General features: G+C 41.0%; 1 protein-coding gene across 3 annotated transcripts in view; it reads left to right on the top strand.

Moving 5' to 3' along the window:
* The window catches only part of PTPN14 (protein tyrosine phosphatase non-receptor type 14), a 201,612-nt gene that overhangs the window by 141,525 nt on the left and 37,385 nt on the right, over window positions 1-22,702 (top strand). For all 3 annotated transcript variants that reach the window (XM_077157804.1, XM_077157805.1, XM_077157806.1), the window contains 7 exons: window positions 927-1,024; window positions 3,281-3,348; window positions 11,267-11,337; window positions 12,304-12,391; window positions 17,619-17,707; window positions 20,839-20,926; window positions 21,703-21,785. In XM_077157804.1, coding sequence (XP_077013919.1) covers window positions 927-1,024; window positions 3,281-3,348; window positions 11,267-11,337; window positions 12,304-12,391; window positions 17,619-17,707; window positions 20,839-20,926; window positions 21,703-21,785 — 585 coding nt within the window. The remainder of the gene's footprint in view (window positions 1-926; window positions 1,025-3,280; window positions 3,349-11,266; window positions 11,338-12,303; window positions 12,392-17,618; window positions 17,708-20,838; window positions 20,927-21,702; window positions 21,786-22,702) is intronic.

The raw sequence follows: 22,702 nt of genomic DNA, 5'->3' as shown, positions 1-22,702 counted from the left end.
AACCATCTATAATTAACCAGCAGGGCTTATTGCCTCGCTCAAGAAAAGTTAGGCTTTGAGTCCCCTGAGTCCTACTTGACTGAGATGTCAAAGTTAAGGAAAAATACTCATGATTACTAGTAGCCAAAGGGTTGTTGATGTTTGCTAGGATTAATGCTCAAGAGTGTGACTGTTTAAGATACAGTCTAAAAGCGTGGAGTCCTAGCAGGTAAGAGTCTGGGGTGAGGAGATTTTTAAATGTTTAGGTAATTCTAAGGGTGCAGTTTTATTGTCAAGGGAACAATATATACCGTATTGGCTTCTGAGACAGTGGTCTACCCTGGGGCCTGCTGCGTGTATGGGCACATTCTGTCCATCTGAATTTTGCTGGTTGGAGAATGTTCTTGGAGTTGGAAGGTTTTCAGCATTGCATTAAATTAGATTTTACAAGTCACAGACATGTAGGGCGGAGCCTGGCTCGCAGAAGCTTCATCCTATCGTTTAGCTGAATTCAAAATCATCTGGCCTATTTATGGCGTATGCTACCAAAGGTGACGTGTTTCTTAGAGTCTGCTCGGGAATGCGCGCTGTTTAATGTGGCTTTGGCAGCCGTGCTGTTGTAGCTCTTCAGGTGTGGAAGCACATTTTCATTCTTGGTCTCTGTTATGAAAATATGGGCCTTATCAGTCGCTCAGCCTGCTGGCTCACAAATAAATGATGTGATGATTCTCAAACCAAGAATGAATGGGATGTGACACCTGCCACATCAAACAAAGATAAACACAGGCAGTGGCCCCTTTCCATCTTCTGTAGAGATAACCTTTATCAGCATCATCGGTGTGTCCTGCCGCACACACAAGGCCCTACCTCTAGAGGCATCTGTGTTGTGGGAATATATTCCAAGTATGTGTTCTTAAGGCTGTTTGTTCCTCTTTTCCCATGAACAGATATCAGTATTACCTGCAAGTTAAAAAAGACGTGCTTGAAGGGCGATTACGGTGTACGTTGGAACAGGTGATTCGGCTAGCCGGTTTAGCCGTGCAAGGTAAGATATAGTGCTGACTAGCGTGGGAGATCCCATTGTCTGTTTGATTATGGGGATGCTGGCCTCTTGGTAAAAAGTTTGATTTTCCTTAAATGATCCCTTGGTAACGCGCCCTTTTCATTTCAGGAAGTCTTACTTTAAAAATGCAACATTAGTGATTTTTGGTGGCAGGAGGATACATTTCTTAAAGTTCTTTGCAAACTGTCGAAGCTCGTGTAATTTCAGTTTTATTTGAAGAAATAGCAGTTTTATTCTGCCTTTAATTAAAGCTACATTTTAGGGTTTGTGGAACTTTTCTCAGAATGATTGCATTGTACCATGTGGTCGTAGTCTGTGGCTTGATGATAACTGTGTTACTCTCACAGTAGTTTCAGGTGCGATGACTTTAATGTTAAAACCCCCAAATGTAATTTATTTTAATACATTTAATTTAAAGAGCTAAAAGTGCACAACTAAATGGAAAACAACAAACGTGCAATAATAAATATATCTTCAAACTCTCCTATTTAGATTTATCAGACAGCTACCCTTTTATCTTCTCTAAATTTTTATGTTAGAGTACTTTACACATTTCTCTTTACTGAGCGGTGGTTTAATTACCTTTCGTCATACTGAAAACACAAAGACAGTAGTAAAATTTTTGAAAAGAAATCTGTTTCCCTTTCGGTCATTATTTTCTATAAAAACAGCTAACGTGCAAGTATAAGCCTGTTAGCAGCTGAGGTCTTGCTGTGTGGACTATTGTTTTAGAAGCTGTGAACTGAAATTCCCTGTCCCCAACTCTGAACTGAATTTGAACCTTTTGGGTTCTAAATGTCTAGAAAGTCAGCCTTTCCTTGACCTTTTCCATTCTGGAGTGTTAGCAGTTTATTGATTTCTGTTGGGCATAAGATTCCTATACAATTAGTAGCTATTGTTACCCTGTGGATGGAAATATGCAAAATATGTTGCATTACATCTGACCACTTAATGCCAGGAGGAGAAGAAATAAAGATCAGTTATAGCAAAAAAAAAAAATCTGTGATAGCATTATTGAAATAATGGGGAAGAATCCCTATTAGGGGAGAGAAGAGAGAAAAAATCCAGTATATCCTTCATCTTCAAATTGGCCTTTCTCGCTTTGAAAAGCTTTCCTTTTCATTTGCTTTATTTACCCTCCTTTTCCCTCGCACCATTCAGTCATTAGGCTTCTTTTGGGCATCTTGGATACTGGAGAACCCTGTTGATAGCTTTCAGGCTGAGTGAATTTGGGGAAGTTACTTTGGATCCCCTATTCATTGGATCCTTGAAGCCAACTGTTTGTTCTGATAAATTCTCGTTGACCTATAGTATTTAAAAAGTAACTTTCCTGAGAATCCTTGTTGGGCAGTTAGAAAGATACATTAACAGGGATGTAAGCTGTGATGAAATATACTAACTGATGATTAAACTTGAGAACTGGCCAGCAGGTGATCTTTGTCATTCTGGAATGCCTCACCTAAATTGGCATTGCAGACCATACTAAGTTTGAGGGTGAATCTTTACCTTCCCAGTAACTTCTTTACATCGGTCTTCAATGTGTGCATGTGTATCCCCTTATTCTCTATCTATTGTTACCTTAAGAATACCTGCGTCCATTTCTGTCTGATGCTAAATCTTTTACATGAAATTAAAATTTCATGCTGGTTTGAGTTCTGTGAGAGTGTGAGATTGGAAGCAATGCATTTATATATTTAAGGCACAGATACTGTTCATTTTGCATGAGTTCAGACATACCACTGTAACATGAAAACAGGACAAAACAGAATTTTTGGCATCTTGCAACATGTGAAGTTGTTTAGGAGGTGCAAAGATTTTCAAGGTTACTTGCCAAGGGTGATTTACAAGGGGAATTTCCAGCTGCAAATATATGAAAAGATGCAGATGTGCTTTGCTTTTCAGTTTTTCAAATTAACCTTGAGTTTAAAAGTCCCCTTGGAAGATATTCTTAAGATATGATTATGCATATTTTTAAAACATATAAATATGGACTTAGTAAAAGTTTGTAATTGCTTTCAGATTTCCCTATTCTTTCTAGAAAATTGCATAGCCATACTCACATGTTGATGTTTATAGTGTTGTTAAGTAAAAATGCTAATGATATCAAATCTTGGCACAATTTTCATTTAATGATGTAAAACAGAACGAAATGGGAAAAATAAATATGGTAGGAAGTTTACCCTCTTTAATTCCATCTTTAATTTCGTACTACCCCTCTTCCCTTGTTTTTCTTCTCAGCTGATTTTGGAGACTATAATCAGTTCGATTCTCAAGATTTCCTCAGAGAATATGTGCTATTTCCTATGGTAAGTGTAATTTCCTTTTTCTTAATTAATTTTCTACCTTCTTTAGACTGTTAATTGCTTCCTTTGAAAATCTCAGAGGATTTTACATAGACATATTCTCTGGGGAGGAAAGTGCATACATTTATAAAATAGAGACAAGTTTTCTAAAACACTGACATAGTGAAGATGCTTCCTCTTGGCATCAAGGCACGCCCTTGAACCGCCCTGTTCCCCCTTTCCCCCACACTGCTTACCCACTACCCTCAAGCATGCAAGCTGCCATCCTTTGTGACACACCGAGTCTGCTCCCACCCCAGAGCCTTTTTACCTGGGTTTTCCTCTCTCTGGGGTGCTCTGCCCCAATTTTTGTGTGACTGATTCCTTCTGGTCATTCAGATCTGGATTCAAATATCACTTCCTCAAAGAGGTCTTCCTTTTCCTTCTTCACTTTTCTAAAGCACCCCAGCTGTCATTTTTCTAATATACCCCAACTGTCAACAGCTTGTGTGGTGTTTTTATTGTTGTTATTTTATTGTCAGCCCTTCAGCTCCATGGTCCTTAAGCAGGGACCTTATCTGTCTTGTCCACTATGTGTCTGGCACATAATATGTGCTCGTAAAAGTTTGTTGAGTGAATCACTGTGGTAAAATCACCATTCCTGGGCTGAACCAGAGATGAGACTAAGTTTTTCATGCCAGGGGAATTTTTGTTTGTTTCATTGTTTTGTTTGTCTGGGTTTTTTTTTTTTTTTTTTTTGGTAGCTTCCAGGTGAATCAGAGAGTTTTTAATGATGTCGGATTCTAGTTTTTATCACTAAAATATTTGGAAAGCTGTGTTAGAGAAGAACTGTGACTAGGCCAATATTCTGGCTCCAGTGTTAGGAGTCATGGTCATCCATCACTCATTTTTTTGATCATCTCTTTTGAATGTCACTGGCCTGGGTACTCCCAGGAGATGAAGTTATGTGGGACGCGGTGCTTGTTTTCAGAGAGATGGCAGTGTGGTTGAGTAAATAAGAAATTTGCAAAATCAGAACGCAAGGTCGAATGGAGCAAAGCATTATCAGGATTTTATGTCAAGAGAGGTCACATGTTAAGAGATTAGGGAAACCTTAAAAGCTAGTAGACAGCCTGTGTCTATGTCTTAAAGAATGGGCGGATTGGGATAGGCAGGTATGGAAGGGAGGGAGGACTGATTTCTAGACAGAGAGAGAAGAGGCAAGGTGACAAAGTATTTGGGAAAGAGCGTTTGTTGCCCGGGGTGCTAAAGGGAAATAGTAGTTGGCGGGACTGAAAGCATCTGTTAGTTAGAATGTGTGTGTTCCTTCCAGAGGTTTGTAAATACTGCACTTTGAAAACCCCTGCGTCCATGCACAGACTGTAGATCAGTTGGGAATCTGCGGTAGTGATCTTGGGCAACAGGTATCGTTTAGACATTTGCAGTGGAGATAAAAACAAGAAAGTAAAGTTAGAAATGTTTTGGAAGTAAAATGGGCAGAACTTAGCTTCTGATTGGCAGTGGCATATGAGAGAAAGTGGGGCATCCGTGGCAAAGGTTTTAAGATGAGGATAAATAAGGCTGGATTTGCTTTCCATAACAGTGCGTGCAGTGAATTTTTTTTTCTTTATTATTATTTATTTATTTACTTTTTTAATATTCTTTTTAAAAAATTTTTTATTAATTAAAAAAAAATTACAAGAAGCACAAACATTCCCAACACATACACTCAGCAATTCACAATATCATCACATAGTTGCATATTCATCATCATGATCATTTCCCACACATTTGCATCAGTTCAGAAAAAGACATAAAAAGACAACAGAAAAATAAAACAAAAACAGAAAAAAAATTTTTACATACCATACCCCTTACCCCTCGCTTTCATTGATCACTAGCATTTCAAACTAAATTTATTTTAACATTTGTTCCCCCTATTATTTATTTTTATTCCATATATTCTACTCATCTGTTGACAAGGTAGATAACAGGAGCATCAGACACATGGTTTTCACAATCACACAGTCACATTGTGACAGCCGTATCATTATTCAGTCATCCTCAAGAAACATGGCTACTGGAACACACATGCAGTGAATTTTAATGGGTCCAAAGCTGACCTCGCTCGTATAGGTTAGGGAAATACCACAAAATCTCTTAACTTCTCATGAATACTTTGATCCTCATTCTTCTTACTTCAAGAAAACAGCAATATTATCTACTGTCTGCTGGTTTTTTTTTTTTAATTCTTATTAATTCTGCTCATTAAATCAACCTTCATTCAGAGAGCAGAACACATCTTCATAGGACTGAGTTTAAATGTGGTTGAATCAATATCTCTAATATCTCCAAAGATCACCTCAGAAGTCAGGATGTTTTCCAGTATGCTCAGTGTGAAAAATGGAAAGCTCGTACCTTTGAATTTCAGAGAATGTTCATTTTTGTATCCAGTGGATTGCAATGAATTGGGTTATAATAGTCCACATTCCCCCACCCACCCCCACTGTTCTCTCATTAAAGGCCTTTAATACTTAGCCTATTGGCAGAGACCAGGGTTGGGTGCTATTCAGAATATTCAAAGATGATTGGCAGCGTGATCTTCGTGAGTTTGTAGATGGTAAAATGCTCTGACAGGTTAGAATGTTGTGAAGTAGTAAAGGAGTTGTTCTGCACATCATCCCCCTTTCAGAATTAGACCCTGTCTCTACCGGGCAGATCAGATTCTTAAACAGCATAGAACTTACAGATTTCACCATAGACCTACAAATATTGACTCTGTTATTCTTAGATCTAGAACTACTCTTTTCAATAGGATAGCCACTTGTGGCTCTTTACAGTCACATCTGAGTTCACTTAAGTTAATGAAAAATTAAAAGTTCAGTTCCTCAGTTGCATGAGCTACATTTTAAGTACTCAATAACCACATGTGGTTAGTGGCTATTGTATGGGATAGCTCAGATGTATAACACACTCTTCATTGCAGAAGTCCCATTGGACATGGCTGATCTAGAAGATGATGTAGCAGAAGCAAATGCTTGCCTGGGTATATGTCTGAGTTGGGTGTGTTCCTAAGCTTTGCCATCAGCCATCTATTTTCCTCCCCTGCCTACCTGTTGTCTTCTGGATGTTCCATGTCAGAGAGGTGCAGAGGTGTTCCATGCCCATAACCTGGCTATGCTACTTACCAGCTTTATGACTTTGGGCAAGTTATTTAACCTTTCTAAGCCTCAGTTTTCTGATGTAAAAACGAGGATAACAAGCCTAATTCTATCATAAGGATTAAAAGAAATAATGCATGTGAAGTACCTAACTTGGCATTTAGTAAAATGGCATTTACATACCATACCCCTTACCCCTCTCTTTCATTGATCACTAAATAGAAACTATTTAGTCATCATCACTGTCTTCCTCTCAGCATTGTTACTGTGCCTGTGTCATGCAAACATAGTGTTGAGGAGTGTGCCTCCAGATGGCATCACATTTTCAAATGTAAGCAAAGGACAGGCACAATATAGAAATGATTATTAACTAGCTTTGCATAATTAAAAACTCTTGCTTGACAATCTGTACCTTACACATTGTGGCGTAGAATTTTCATAAAGAAGAATTGATTTTAAAAAAAGTTGCTGTGATACTGTGAACCAGTGATTTTATACTTTGGATGGCTTCTATGCTGTGTGAATATATCTCAATAAAATTACATCTAAAAAAAAGAGTTTCTGCTTTTGCAGTGCCTATAACCTAGAAGAGGGAAGAAGGTGAAGATGAAAGATAAATACACAAATCACTATGGAAAAAAATATAGTAGGCAAAATATGATGAGGTCTATAAGAGAGGCATGCACAGAAAAGAAGAGTCCAGAGAACTCAAAGTTTATATCCGGCTGGGGGGTAGGGACGACAAAAAAGCCCTCTCAAGGGAAATGGTAATTGGGATGGGACCCAAAGAATGGGGTGACTTTTCATAGGATGTGGAGATTTCTTTTAGCAAGGGTCAGCTTGAGTGTGCTTGGATTTGTGAAAGGGTTTATGTTAGTAAGAGGAGTTGAGCTCAATTTACCCGAGTCCTTGAACCCTTGAGAGAGAGGAGTCCAGAAGGAAAGGCTGAGTCATGCTAAAGAAGAGCCCGAATGCCATGCCCAGGTGTTGACTTCATGGAACGGGCGGTAGGGAGCCGTGGAAAATTATAAACCTTCTGCATAGTTCCATTGGAGCTTTGAAAGAGAAAAATGCATTCCTCTGGTGGGAGTAGGAAGATGGGGTGATTGGTTGCGTTTGATCTTATAAAGTAACCGAATTTGTCAAATGGCATTTCTTCAGTAGAGAAAAGAACAAAGTTAAGTACACAATACACTCTGCAGGTGTTCAGTGGTGTACAGGTCTGTACTCTGCCATTTTTCATTTTTGCAGGGCCACTCTCACATTTCTCTGTGATAGAGGCACATACCTCAGGGAGGCCCCAAGACTCAAATTGAGGCAGTAGAGTGCAATAGCAGGGAGGTACCTTTTTACCTTTCGTTATTATTTTTTTTTAATGAGGAAGCAGAGGTTTTGTGGAGCACTTTTTGATTTTTTTTTTTTTTTTTTTTTAAAGACAGAGAAGGAAGGAAGGATAGAAGGAAGGAAGGGAGGAAGAAAGGGAAACATCTTTAAACATTTTCTTATTTTATTATATTTTGTTTGTTTGTTTTTTACATGGGCTGGGGCCGGGAATCGAACAGGGGTCCTCCGGCATGGCAGGCAAGCACTCTTGCCCGCTGAGCCACCGCGGCCCGCCCACTTTTTGATTTTTACTTTATTTGGTTAACCGTATATCTTAGTGCTCGATTGTTAATACTACTCAATGCCTAGATGCATACACATAGCTAAATTTCTAAGCCATATGGAATTTTTGTTATTCCATGATATAAAATTTAAAACATTGAGCTTATTTTCTATCATGGGCTTGAGTCATTTTAGTGAGTGCTTAAGCAGGAAACAGCAAATTGATCAGCTAACATTTGAAAAATAGGAGCTGCCAGTAATTCCCTCTGTCCACTCTAAGGTCTCTCACAACACTTTGCAGAGCTATAGAATTTCCGGTTTATACTCACACCGTCATTTTCCAGTTGTAAGATAATGTTCACGTTTTGCATTTTAATGGTTTTGAGATGAGATTTTTTTACCATTGAGGTGCAAGAAACATTAATGGTCATAGTGTTTCCTCCCTGAAAAAGTTATTAAATTGGAGGTAAATCTTTATATAAATGGTAATCTGTAATCTAGGCCAAGAGGTATTTTGGGTGTTTCCTGCCAAAACATTGCCCCCTGACCTCCAGTGTCTAGCATGAGCCTCGGGAGTATCCTTGACAGGTCAGAGAGTTCAGAGTTCCTTCAGACTCTAGGGCTCAGAGGAAAATGGGGCACACCTGTTCTCAGTGCTCACCAGCCTGGGACTTGTGGGAGCTACTGCTTGGAAAGGCTGAAGGCAGCTGGCCCTGTGGCTTGAGCCTCTTTGGGCCCCACCAGGACCTCACAAGGGATGAGACCAGCTCTGTGATCACTACATCTGTCAGGCTTTCAGGAATTCATTGCTTTTGTCACCCTGTCTTGGGTTTATTCCTCCAGACTCCATCTCTCTACCCTAGACAATGCTTTGCTGGTAAATGTTTGACAAGCCCTGATTTCCATTGTGTAAATAACCATAGAAGTCACTTGAAGGAGAGTTGGGAAAAGATGCATGTAATTGACACCTCAGAGCCTACAAGGGGCCAGGGATCTGGTATTCAGTTGATCAAGATATCAGCCATCTGCATGGCTCTTGTCTTTTTTTTTTAATTTTTTTTTTTTATTCAACATAACATACAAACACAAACATTCTTACCATATGACATTCCATTCTTGATATATAATCAATAACTCACAATGTCATCACATAGTTGTATATTCATCATCATGATCATTTCTTAGAACTTTGCATCAATTCAGAAAAAGATATAAAAAGAAAACAGAAAAATTCATACATACCATACCCCTTACCCCTCCCTTTCATTGATCACTAGCATTTCAGTCTACTAAATTTATTTTAACATTTATTTTTCCCTATTATTTATTTATTTTTAATCCATATGTTTTACTCATCTGTCGATAAGGTAGATAAAAGGAGCATCAGACACAAGCTTTTCACAGTCACACAGTCACATTGTGAAAGCTGTATCATTATACGTTCATCTTCAAGAAACATGGCTACTGGAACACAGCTCTACATATTCAGGCAGTTCCCTCCAGCCTCTCCATTACATCTTGGATAACAAGGTGATATCTACTTAATGCATAAGAATAACCTCCAGGATAACCTTTCGACTCTGTTTGGAACCGCTCAGCCATTGGCACTTTATTTTGTCTCATTTCCGGAACTGCTCAGCCATTGACGCTTTATTTTGTCTCATTTCGCTCTTTCCCCTTTTGATCGAGAAGGTTTTCTCAATCTCTTGGTGCTTGAGTCCCAGCTTATTCTAGGATTTCTGTCCCACATTGCCAGGAAGGTCCATACCCCTGGGAATCATGTCCTATGTCCAGAGGGGGAGGGCAGTGAGTTTGTTTGTCATGTTGGCTGGGAGAGAGAGGCCACATCTGAGCAACTAAAGATGTTCTCTGGGGTTGACTCTTAGGCCTAATTTTAAGTAGCCTTAGCCTATTCTTTGTTGGGTTAAGTTCATATGAACAAACCCCCAGATTGAGGGCTCCACCTATTGCTTTGGTTGTCCGCACTGCTTGTGAGAATATCAAGAATTCTCCACTTGAGAAAGTTGAGTTTTCCCCCTTTCTTGTGCATAGCCCTTGTCTTGCCGAGTGTTCCCTTGAGCTGTTCCAGCCATCCTGGGCTCCTTCCATTCCCATGCATCCATCAAGTAATATCAGCAGGAGCCTGCTCTGCCTCCATGTGAGCTCTGAACCAGTTTGCTGATTTTGTGGTAGTGAAAATAAAAGTCTGGCACATTCCCTTCCTAGGCTTGTCTTTTTTTAAAAAATTTTTTAAAGATATTTTTACTGCTAAAACAACATGCAAACACAAACATTCTTAACATACAAACTTTCCATACATGGCGTTCAATCATTGGTTCACAGTATCATCACATAGTTGTGTATTCATCACCATCGTCATTTTTTAGAATATTTGCATTGCTCCAGAAAAAGAAATAAAAAGAAAAAAGAAAAAAACTCGCATATACCATACCCCTTAAACCTCTCTTTCACTGACGACTAATATTTCCATTTTGGGTGTGACTTTTAATTAGATGAGATGTGTCTCCACCCATTCAAGATGGGTCTTGATTTACTAGAATCCTTTAAAGAGGAAACATTTTGGAGAAAGATCAGAGCAAATGCAGATGCTTGGAGGGCACTAGCTTCAAAGATGGCAGAGCCAACACGAGACCCAGATGTTTGGAGATGTGGAACCCAGCAGACGTTGCTGTGTGCCTTCCCATGAGATGCTGAGCAGGCCAGAGCACAGGGTTGTGTTCTGGAGGAGCTAAGCGAAAGCCCACCGATACAAAGTGAGGGACCCTCACAGGAAACAGGCTGCAAGCAGTGGAGCCCAGGAGCAAGGGACCAGCATGCCAGCCATCTGCCTTCCCATAGGCTTGTCTTTTGAAAGGGTAATGACCTGGAACTCATTTGCCTATACTTTGATTGTTAAAAATATGGGTATATGTGCAACACATTTTTAAATAAGAGTGGTTCTGAGACACAGGCAGATTGAAAATTAAGTGGCCAAACAAAATATACCTTGAAATAACTGAATTAAATTACAGCCTTTAATTTCAAAGGCGTAAAGGAGTGATCAAAGAGGCAAGATTAATGAGGAACGCCTTCTGAAGAAGGGAGCTTTTAAGGTTTGCAAGCAAAGTAGCAAATGCCCATATTCTCTTGACCTTGACCACTTTCCATTCCTGTAGGATCTGGCCCTGGAAGAGGCTGTACTGGAGGAGCTGACACAGAAGGTAGCCCAAGAACACAAAGCTCACAGGTGAGGGAGGGCCAGGCAAAGTGGGCAAAGGGCTGCCTGGCCCAGCAGACATCCATTGTCTCCTTATGCCCGGTACCTGCCTTTGAGTCAACAAAGTTCTATGTAAAGTTCTATGTGTCTTGCCTCTGTAGTTCTGTTCTGAAAACTGTTCTACATTTCCCTCCTACTTTCCCTCCATCCTTCCTTCTAACCTTCCCTTCTTTTCAACTCTGTTTTGCCCCTCTCCCTCTCCTTCCTCTTATTTCTCTAACACCAGAGAGTCCACACAGATGGGGTTGTTGGCCAGGAGAATTCCTCTCTGTGGCCTTTCTAGGTATCTGTTGCCAATCTGGGAGGGCTGGGGTTGCCTCTGCTGAGAGGGGAAACCTAAAGAGCTACTTCAGGTGGACATGTGAAGGCAAAGCCTCCTTCCCATTGAGAGAGAGAGATCAAGAGAGAAAAAGCCCCGTTGTAGGGAGCACTAAGAGCTTGCCGTCAGGGCTACTTGGAATTATTTTGGATTAATCTAAGAAAAGCACCCTACCCTTCCAGCGTCAGAGGACCTATGCAGTAATCCTCGACTCTCTCATCTTGGCCCCTTGGCTCCCAAAATATCATCCTTATAAACTTTTCTGTCTTTTTTTTTTCAGTAGTAGAAATTTCTCCCATATGGGAGAAAAAATAGCTCTCCTTTTTAAAGCTGGTAGCATTATTCACAGGGATGTCTGGAAAAATTATTTAGTGTTTACAGGGCTATGACTTTTAAATAAAGACCTTTGCCTTCCTCTTATTATTCCCCGTAAGTAAAAGGCCACTGGGGAATATGTTCACCATAGTAACACGCCATACCTCATGGTTGGATGACGATTGCTTTTCCCATTAACTAGAGCTGAACCACGGCTCTGAATTTGCCATCAGGAGGGTAAGCTCCTCCACTGAGTTTGTTGCCCTTAACCATTTCCTCCTTTGATGCTATTTTGATTTTAGTGGAATCCTGCCAGCGGAAGCTGAACTCATGTACATCAATGAAGTGGAACGTTTCGATGGGTTTGGACAGGAAAGCTTCCCTGTAAAGGTAATATAGAGTGGCACATCTTTGCTTTATCCTCCTCGGAAGGACCCAGCTGTTTGGGAAACATCAGTTTTGATGGCACTGGGCCAGAATGTCTTAGGTTTTCTCATTGCTCAGTGGTATTAGTTGGCAGGTCCCATTTACGTTGCGTGAAGCAGATGCTTTTTCTTAAGTAAAGAAAATTTGAAGTTTTCCTTGGTCTTCAGCAAAACATCTCATTTCTAAGACAGTGTTCTGGATACAGAATACTAGTCCACCCTGTGCCTTGAAGGTATCCGAGCACACATCTGGGCTTATTAAGGTGTGCTGTAGTCAAGACAACGTGTAGTTTTCTTCCCCATGCTTATTGTCTTTTCTGTCCTTTGTACTGATCCAGGGGTATTTGTTTGTAACCTGGAATGAAACATTTCCTGTATGCAGTCACACTGTATTTCTCCAGCTCTACAGAGCCCTCCATTGTGGGTTTCCAGCTCTTCTGATGTTTTCTGGAAACTATGCCTAGGAAACTGTCACAGCACATCATGTCCCTTGCAACAAATACACCTCCTGAAGTGGGTGTGGTTAGGGGTCATGGTGCATGGTCAGTTATGGGGCTGAGCCCATTTCCAAGTTCATTTTCCTTTCTCTGCTGACCAACTTTACGAAAAATGGAGTTTTATCCAAATCCTAAAGCAACTGGCACATTTCAGCAATTTGGGAGACGCCTGCAATTTCAGCACAAACATTTCACTCCAAACTGGCTCCACTGGCTGGTTTATAAGTGTTCTGTTCCCCCTCTGTTGCACGTTTGCAATTTGCCTTAATGAGAACTGCCCATGTGCATCAAGTAGAATCGAGCAGGGTGGCCGCAGCTTGCGAAAAGGGCTAAATGGCCCTTTTTTAGATTTGTTTAATTTTCTTTTGCTTCTCTAATGGCTGCCCTTCATAGGGTTGTAATCCATTTTCCTTGCAATAATGCCTTATGAAGCCATCTGCATCGCACTTACGTTTCAGCAGCCCATATATAGTCATGATATTTTGGGTCATTGAAAAATCAGAGTAAACTTTTTCTCCACTTCTAGCAAACTGACTTCCCAGATTGCTGAAAGTTGGGGGTTTTGTTGTGGTGGTCATTTGCTTGTTTCGTTTTAGTAATTCGGAGCCTTGGAAAATAGGGGCAGTTGAGATGGTATTGAAACCTGCTGTGCTTGGCTCTGATGCGCTTTCTAGGTGGCTCTTTTGTGGGAAAAGTCCTCAGGGGGCTCCTATATACTTACTCCAAACTGGACAAACAGGGCCTGTTGATTCACTGCAGGCAGGTGTAACTTAGCTGTACCTCTCCGCTTTCTCTCTCTGTCTCTGACGAATCTGTTCATGGCTGAGTTAACCATCTACAGACCACATGGTTCCTCGAAACCCAGGGGATGACTGCAGCAGCAGTGGGGCCGGGGATGTGGTCAGTTCTAGCTGAAGAGCAGAGAGGAAAGTATGCAGGGAGAGACCGCTAGTGCTGATGCAGTCCCTGTTGGGTTTGTGCGGCTGCTTACTGACCAAATACAGTAAGGTGTCTTCTGGCTGGGTCCTAGGGAAGAGCGTTTCTCTTTTGTGTGATCTTTTCCATGAATGGCTCCTGAAGAGTTTTCCAGGCTAGAAGGGTACCAATCCATTTACAGACAGGTCTGCCCTGTGTCCTCCACAAACAGAGGTGTGACTGCTTCCAGTTGCTCACGGGATGAGGAGGGTGCTTCCAGGACGGGAAGGCTGCAGGCTGGAGTGTGGGTCCCTTGCTAAGTTGGACTTAGAGCCCTTAAGTTTTGACCAGTGCAGTGACCCCAGACATCCCTCCCCTGTTTTTCTGTTGATCCAGCTGGTGAATTACTCTCCCTCCATCCCCTTCCGATTTTTGCAGGAACCTACCAGCAAAGTGCCCAAGGAAATCTTTCTGCATTATTTTCCTTTTTCCCTCCTTCTCTACGTCTTCTGTCTTCTTTTCTTGCGTTTTTTCTGTAGTTTCCTTTTGGGTTTTTTTTTTTTTCCCACTTTTTAATAATTTACCTTTTCAACTTCTTCAACCACAAGGTAGTTTTCTTCCTTCTTCCTCAGTTTTTTCCCTCCTAACACTGCTTTTGTCACCGGCATTTGCCTTACCCTTTCTTTATTCCTGTTCAAAGACTTCTTGTTCTAATGTAAGTTTTGGGGGCAGATTGAGAACAGGACACTAAGAAGGGACTTGGTTTTCTCTGCGTCTTAAATGCGATCAAGCATTCTGAGAAGTGTAGATGTCCTTCTTTTCTGTCTTAAGCCTAGCTGTGCATGGCCGCTGTCCCCCTCTCACTCCAGAAAGCGGATCCTCCCTCCCTCCCACCCACCAGGAGATGGAGCAGAGGTTCACTTACTAGATGTTGAGCCTTTTTCACACTCAGCTCTCTAACACAGGCAAACTGGTTATGCGCTCCCAGGTGGGAGATTGGAAGCACCTGACTACAGGAAAGAGCTAAGACTGAAGACATCTGGGGTTCCACTACAGAGGGCCCATTCAGATAGCCCATAGTGACACCTGCAGTCCACAAGCATGCGCACGCTCACAAAGCTCCCAGGCAGCATTTAGTAGCCCACTTGCAAATGTGAATAGATAGCCAAGCATCATGCTATGTGATACCCCAATAGGAGAGACAGGGACCAATACAATGAGGAAACAGATTCTGCAGGGAGAAGAAAAGTGTCCCCCACCTCCCATTAACTTTATGTATCAGAGAGAAAAAGGAAAATTGCATCCTTGACTGAATAAGGTCTATAAAAAGGAACATTCAGAAAATAAGAGCACTCAGAACTTCAAACTATGATAGCAGAAGTGGAAATCTTAAAAGACAGGGCAGAAGATAAAATTGAGAAAATTTCACCAAAAAAACAAAGTAATGGAAAGTGAGGGAGCAGGAGATAAGAAAATTAGAGGACCAGGTCAGGATATCCAACATCTGAATATGGGAGTTCTACAAAGAGTGAACAGAGGAAACAGAAAATAATTTGAGAAAAAGCCCAGAACTGAGGAATATTAGGTTCTAAATTGAATGGGCCAAGCACAATGGCAGCAGATAAACTCACAAGGGCTTTAAGAGGTGAAAGCTGCTGCCTTGGGGGAGCTAAATTGGTGGGGCCCGTATCTGCTGTTTGTTTCTTTTAAACAACCCTAAATAATATTTAATCTTGTTTATGTGCATGTATAACTTAGATTTCAGAAATAAAATATGAGTTTAAAAAGGCATTAATAACATGCAGCTATTAAGCTTTACCACCAGGAAATCCCTGAAACTTCTCAAACTTTAGGGACTCCCAAGTAAACAGGTCAAGCCCTTGATCCTGAGGCTAGTTCTTGTGAAGCCTATTTCTGTAGCAGAGAAGCTCAATCTACCTATAGTTTTCCCTAACGGTTATTTGCAGAAAACTTCTTTGGGCCTGTTCTAGTTTGCTAGCCACCAGAATGCACTATACCAGAAATGGAATGGCTTTTAAAAAGGGAAATTTAATAAGTTGCTAGTTTACAGTTCTAAGGCCAAGAAAATGTCCTAATTACAAGTCTATTGAAATGTCCAATCAAAGGCATCCAGGGAAAGATACCTTGGTTCAAGAAGGCCAATGAAGTTCAGGGTTTCTCTCTCAAGTGAGAAGGCTCATGGTGAACACAGTCAGGGTTCCTCTTTAACCTGGAAGGGCACATCATGAACACGGTGTCATCTGCTGGCTTCTTCTCCTGGCTTCCTGTTTCATGAAGCTCCCTGGGAGGCATTTTCCTTCTTCATCTCTAAAGGTCACTGGCTGATGGACCCTCTGCTTCATGGTGCTGTAGCATTCTCTGCTCTCTCCGAATCTCTCATTCTCCAAAATGTTTCCTCTTTTATAGGACTCCAGAAACTTCTCAAGACCTACCCAAATGGTGGAGACATGTTGTCACCTAATCCAGCTTAACAACCACTCTTGATGAAATCATATCATCCAGGGAGATGATCTGATTACAGTTTCAAGCATATAGTATTTAATAGGAATTATTCTGCCTTTATGAAATGGGATTTTCTAGGGAACATGCATGGCTTTTCTAGGGAACATACATCCTTTCAAACCAGCACATGGCCCCTCTGTCTGTGAGCCCAGTTTTACAAGCGAAATCATTGTCCTCCCCTCTACATGGGACATGACGTCCAGAGGTGTGAGTCTCTCTGGCAATGTGGGACATGACTCGTAGGGATGAGCCTGGTTTGGCACCATGGACTCAACAATACCTATCTGACCAAAAGGGGAAAAGAAATGTAACGAAATAATGTATCAATTGCAAAGAGAGTTCAAACAGAGTCAAGAGGCTATTCTGGAGACCACTCTTATGCGAGCTTCATCTAGATAGTGCTAATTACCACCGTTTGCCAAAACCATTCTTGTTAACTTTAAAGAACACCTAGGGCTCTATCTGAGATTCTACAGATGTTCCATGCACTAAAATTACTTTCTAGAAACCTACAACCTCCAGATGGATTCTTTGGCCAGATAAGTCCTGAAATGCAGAGGGGCTAGCCTCTCCAGAATATCAACTAGTTCCCTCCCTCTATTCCATATTACTGACACTGCTTTCCAATATGAAAAAGTTAGAGTGGACGTAGCCCAAATTCCCTAAAGAGTGGGAGAAAGATCAAAGCAGAAGGAGGAGTTATAACAGAGAAGATAGGATTTAACAAATGAGTATGAATGCTGAATCATTATATTGATATTTCTTTTCGTCTCCAGTATCTTGGAGCAACTAGAAGAAAAAACCTGAAATTGTGGAACTGTAACCCATAGCAAACTCTGAAATCTGTTTCACAACTACTTGTTACAGATGTACTTTGAAATTTGTTTTGTATATATGTTACATTTCACAATACAAAATATTTTAAAAAAACAAAAGGAGAAAAGATGTTAATTAGTCATGAAAGGGAAAATATTAATTTTTCCACAAACTTGAGAAAATGCTTGAAATTCTCTCTTGATAGGAAATGTGACAAATTGAGAAAAAAAGGAAAAAACGTGTGACCCACTAGGACGAGCAGTCCAGTTAAGTCCGTTCAGGACCTGGCCCCACACAGCTGGTTGCCTTGTGGCCACGATGCTATTTGTGGTTTATTCCAGTTCTGGGTAGAAACGGGGTGTGCTTTCCCTCAGGTGCCTGGCTCTGCGAGACTGCTGGGGATCTGTTTCATCACAAGTGTCTTTTGTTGATCTTACACAGGACAATCATGGAAATGGGGTGCACCTTGGCATTTTCTTCATGGGAATATTCGTGAGAAACAGAATTGGAAGACAAGCCTTAATATACAGGTAGTCTTTTTTTGCACCGCCAACCCCTCCCTGCCCCCTTCCCTTCTTCCTCCCTTTTGCTCTCAAGGGACTCAGGGAAAAACGAGTATCAAAGTTCTCCAGAAGATTTAAGAACCAGAGTTGAGATTTTTCTCAAATCAGATAAGGCAGGATTTAAGCAGTTATGAAGAAATTCTCCTCACTTTTCCTGGAGGCCTGTTAGGGGAGGAGCAAAGGTTTCTTTCCTATCTGATTCCAAAACCAAAAGAGAGTGAAACTAAACTCCATATGAGTCTGGTTGGAAGTGACCCTTTAGTTTCCCACTGATTATCTTTGTGGAGCCTGTGCAGGACCAGTTGTTTAATCCAAACTGGCTTCTCTGCATTGTCCTTGACCTTCTCCCTAACCTCATGCTAAAAGAGAGAAAACAAATTTTATATCAACCAAAGAGGATTATTGGTGAAAGTGATTTTTGAGGATTTTTCACAAGAAAAACTTTCAGCAAACTAGGAGTAGAAAGGAGCTCCAACCTGAAAAGGGCATCTACACGGATCAGCAGCTCACATCCTACCTTCACGGTGAAAACTGAGTGTTCTCCCTCTAGAATAGGGAACAGGGCAAGAATGCCTCTTTTGATCACTTGTATTCAACATCTTAGTGGAAGTGTCAGTGAGGTCCATAGGGAAAAAGAAACAAAAGGCATAAAGTTTTGTTTATTTTCGAGGGGGAAAAATAAAGCATCAGTTTATTATCATCATAAATTAAAGGTTTTGGGGGCTATATTATTTTGACACTTTCACCCTCTTTTCCAGTTAACAGGAGTGGAACCAGTGTAGGGATGTGGCAAAGTGTCCCCTCTGTAACCTGCCAGTGAGCTTGCTTTGTGTTGGTGCCCATAGATTTCATCATCATGTCAATGCACTGAAAAACTGCATGCTTTCCTTTGCAAGGGCAGTTTGGTCCATTACTTATTGGAAGAACAGCTTTCCTGTGTGTGCATCTGATAGGCAGAGCTATGTGCCCAGGACAGATGATCAGAGATGGCTCTCAAAGGCGAAGTACAGCCCACCTTCTGGAAATGAATCTTGGCCAGCCAAGTATTAGTATTATCTAGATCAGCAGTTACTGCAGGTCGTTTTGAGACAGTTTTCTGAACAAGATTCCTGATTGGTTGTTATGTCCCTAGGTCCCCACCCTGCCATTATATTTATGATTTTCTATTGCCCTTTGAATAGAGACACTACTGAGGTAGGAGAGGGAAGAGAGATCTTTGAGGCTATACGATAAGCTTTTTTACTTTTGGACATATTCAGAGTCAATTCTATGTACTTGTACCAAATTATAAATTAATTGGATAATAGTATACAAATATGTGCAGAAGTGTAACTATAAATTTTTATGCCTATTGCAAAGCTATTCAGGCATTTTTTTCCCCACACAGTTCTCTATATCTAATTCATGCTTTAGTTTCTCCTTGTGCCTAGAGAAGAGGATAGACAAGACTTTTATTAAAAGAAAATAGAAATTTGAATGTTTGAGCATAATCTACTCAGTGATTTTGCAGTTTCCTTAGGAACTGCTTCCAGACCTTTCTTTAGCATTTATATCAAAACCCCCAGCAATATGGGAATTTACTTCTATTATAGGCTCATGTTCATTATGCCACTAGGGGATGTCATATGGTGGGGACAGGATTATATCCAGATTTTTGGCAGTTGATCTGAAGGAATGGAGCCAGGGGAAACCAAATATCTCTTATGTCCAAAAACCTTCACCAAAGATCATGTAGCTATGAGTACGTCTAGATACGATCTCGTGGAATTCTAAGTGGGGCAGCGGACGGTGCTGAACCCCTGTAGAGAGTCTTGCCCCAGCAGATTTACTTAAACACAGTTAGACTTGTATGACGGAAAGGTGACTGGAGGAAAATCTGGAAACCACAGGTCTAGACCTCATCCATTCCCGACAAGTGAAGTAAGTCATTTTCATTTGTGCCTAAATTGCCACATCTCTAACGTAGGAGCAAAAATAGATCCCTTGTCTACCATAGAGACTTGACATAAAAGTTGCACTCCATATAGATAAGCAATATTTTACCTTTAATACTTTCAGCAAACATTTATTGGGTATCTGCTCTGTGCCAAGTACTTGGCCTCCGTGCTTGGAATGCAAAGATGAAGAAGGCAGAATTCCTACATGGGGCCTGAGGCCTGTGTCCTAGTTTGGTCTAATTAGGTATCAAGTCACAGAAACAAAAACTTGTAATATTGGGTGGTGAGTGATAGAGGACTACACTATGTGTTATGGGAGCAGAGTAGAAGGTACCTCTCTTGGCACTTGAATGTTGGCGTTGAGGAAGGGCTTCCCAGAAGAGGTGACTCCTGGGCTAGTCGTAAAGGGTAACCAGGAAATAACCAAGCAAAGGATGGGAGAAGCAGAATTGTCAAAACCACAAAGGAGTGAAAAGGCAGTGGGTTGGGAATTGCGGGTTGGGGCACATAGTGAAGGGTAAGTAGTAGTAAAAGATGGTTAGAACTTGGCTCCAAGTAGAATGGGGAGAGTAGCTTATCTTTTCCCTTAGCTGATGCTGATTTCTTTGTATGTCATGTTAGATAAGGTGCTTCATGAGGAAAGGGAAGGGGAAGTCTGGTTATTTTTCTTTGCTTGATTGCCTGCTTGTTTAGATCACAAGTAGATACATTGAGTACTCTAGGATAATTTTCTTTAGGTGGCATAATAAATCTGTGGTGCATGTTGCAGTATAAAATTGTTGTGGATTCTTCAGTTGAGATACCTGGATACTCACATGCATTTTTAATAATATTCTCCTCTAACATGTAGCAAAACATGGGAATTGCTTTGTCAGTTTAACTTGAAAACAAAACAAAACACGGCAGCAAAAATCCCTTGCATATTTTCGTCACAGCTAATTATAAAGGAAATTGTACTTGATGAGTAGTGATATGTCGGTATTTTTAAATAGAAATTTTAGTTTCATTCTCTTTACTTTTTTGTTTTGATAGAAGGAATATTGAGCTTTTAAAAATATAAATTGAAATTAAAATTTGTAAAAAGAGATTCAGCATTGAGATGCTGAATCATATATGCATGGAACATCTTTGGATAAACACAGTTGCATTTGCTTTGACCAGGTGGAGTGATATTGGGAACATCACTCATAACAAGTCAACTATTCTAGTGGAACTCATCAACAAAGAAGAGACCGCCCTCTTTCACACGGTGAGCAAAGTGGATGGACAAAGGCAGGGTCTGAAAAGCAACTTCTTCTTTGACTTTCCACCTCTTAATATTCTTTCCTTGCGCTCCGTGTCTTGAGGTAACAAATGCCTCTTGAAAAGATGCTTTCTGATTCCAGAGTTATCACTCCCCCTTTCGGGATAGTGCTAGTGAAATACCCTGTTCAAAATGCCAGGTTTCCCAGATGACTTCTGAGCTCCTCAGTCTGCCTGCCCTGGGATGGATGGCGTTGCCTGGCGTGCATGTCCCTCTGCACATTAGCTACAGCCCCCATCAGGAAACCCCTATATTGCGGTGCATTTTCTTTGGCTGGATGACCTGGCTTTTCTTTTCCATCACAGCTCAAGTCTAAGCTGAGTAACTGACTTTCTTTTGAATGCTTCCCTGAGAGCCAGGACCATCCGTGCATCTTGCTACCTCCAGTTTAATGATGTTTGGTGTTTATTCCACGTTCTGCTTTGATTCATTTATTTATTTTTAAGCACTTGGTGTGCAATTTTATGGACATGCCAGTTCATCGGTGTAATCCCAGCACCCTGAACTTACAGAATTCTTCAGTAGACAGCACTGTCTGCCTTCCTTTGCTGTGCTCGGTAGGCATTGCTGTTGCTGAATTTCAGCAGGTGGGTTTACCAGCCCAGTGTGCTATTTTATGGTTGAAATGAAGGGAATGGGGAATGTGTCCCTGTTCAGAAATAATCTTAGCAAAATGCCTATATAGTCAAACACATGTTTATTTTTCTCTCTTATTTTTCAAGGATGATATTGAAAATGCCAAATATATCTCTCGGTTGTTTGCCACGCGGCACAAGTTCTACAAACAAAACAAAATCTGCACCGAGTAAGTAAACATTCAGTTCACCCTCTCATTCGATGACTTTGTCGGATTGCCTTCACGTGCTTTAGGGATGTTGTAGATCGTTTTCTCCATTCACTCTTTTTCCCTGTTCTTCATAGAAGCTAAAGAAGTAAGCTAAAGCCAGGCAGGAATGAAAGAACTCTTACGGTGAAGTCTGTCTAACGTAGTTCATGCGCCTGGAGAGAAAAATAATTTTGCAAATTTGACCGTGAATGCTCAGCTACCTGGACTGGTTGGCCCACATTAGTTCCTTTCCAACACTCTGCAATGAGTTCGGAGGAGCCGAGCAGTTCCCAATTTGCCAGGGTGCCTCTTCGTGTCAGAAGTGGAATATGTTCAGAAGTGTGTCACAGTGACGAGCCAACTTGAAAGAAAAGACGTTCCTGTCATCCTGAGCCCCGTCTCACTTACACAGTTGGCTTACCCTGCATGTGCTTCTGGGTCATGTCATCTGACGAGAAATGAGAGGCCATGGTAATTAGAGGAAGGCTTGGAAGACGCTAATAGATGTCACAAATCCATGTGTATTTTTTTTTTTTTTTTTTTTAATTTGGAAATAAAGACAATAAAGAGGAGTCTGATGAGGGAACGTAAATGTGACCTGACCTCAGATGTAGCGTGCTGGGGCTCACACCACGTCGTCTTTACCTTGGTTGCCTTCAAAAGACGTTCCTCAGCAGAGTACATTTAGCAGCTTGGGAGCCCAAGGTGTTTAATTTTGTTTCAAAGAGCTTCAGGGCTGTAAATGCAAAAGAAGAACTGCTTTTCCACTCCCCCAGTGGACACATCCAAGACTGTGGAAAGTATTGTCCTAGCGCACTTCCTGCTGAAGGATGAGGCTGCTTTAGAAGTGGATCATCGGGTCACGGCAGACTTTTTTCTCTACACGAGGGAGGCTA

This window comes from Tamandua tetradactyla, chromosome 4 (genome assembly GCF_023851605.1).
Source record: "Tamandua tetradactyla isolate mTamTet1 chromosome 4, mTamTet1.pri, whole genome shotgun sequence".
NCBI classification, from domain to species: domain Eukaryota; kingdom Metazoa; phylum Chordata; class Mammalia; order Pilosa; family Myrmecophagidae; genus Tamandua; species Tamandua tetradactyla.
Note: the sequence above shows the minus strand (reverse complement) of the source record. Positions and strands in the feature narration are given on the sequence as shown.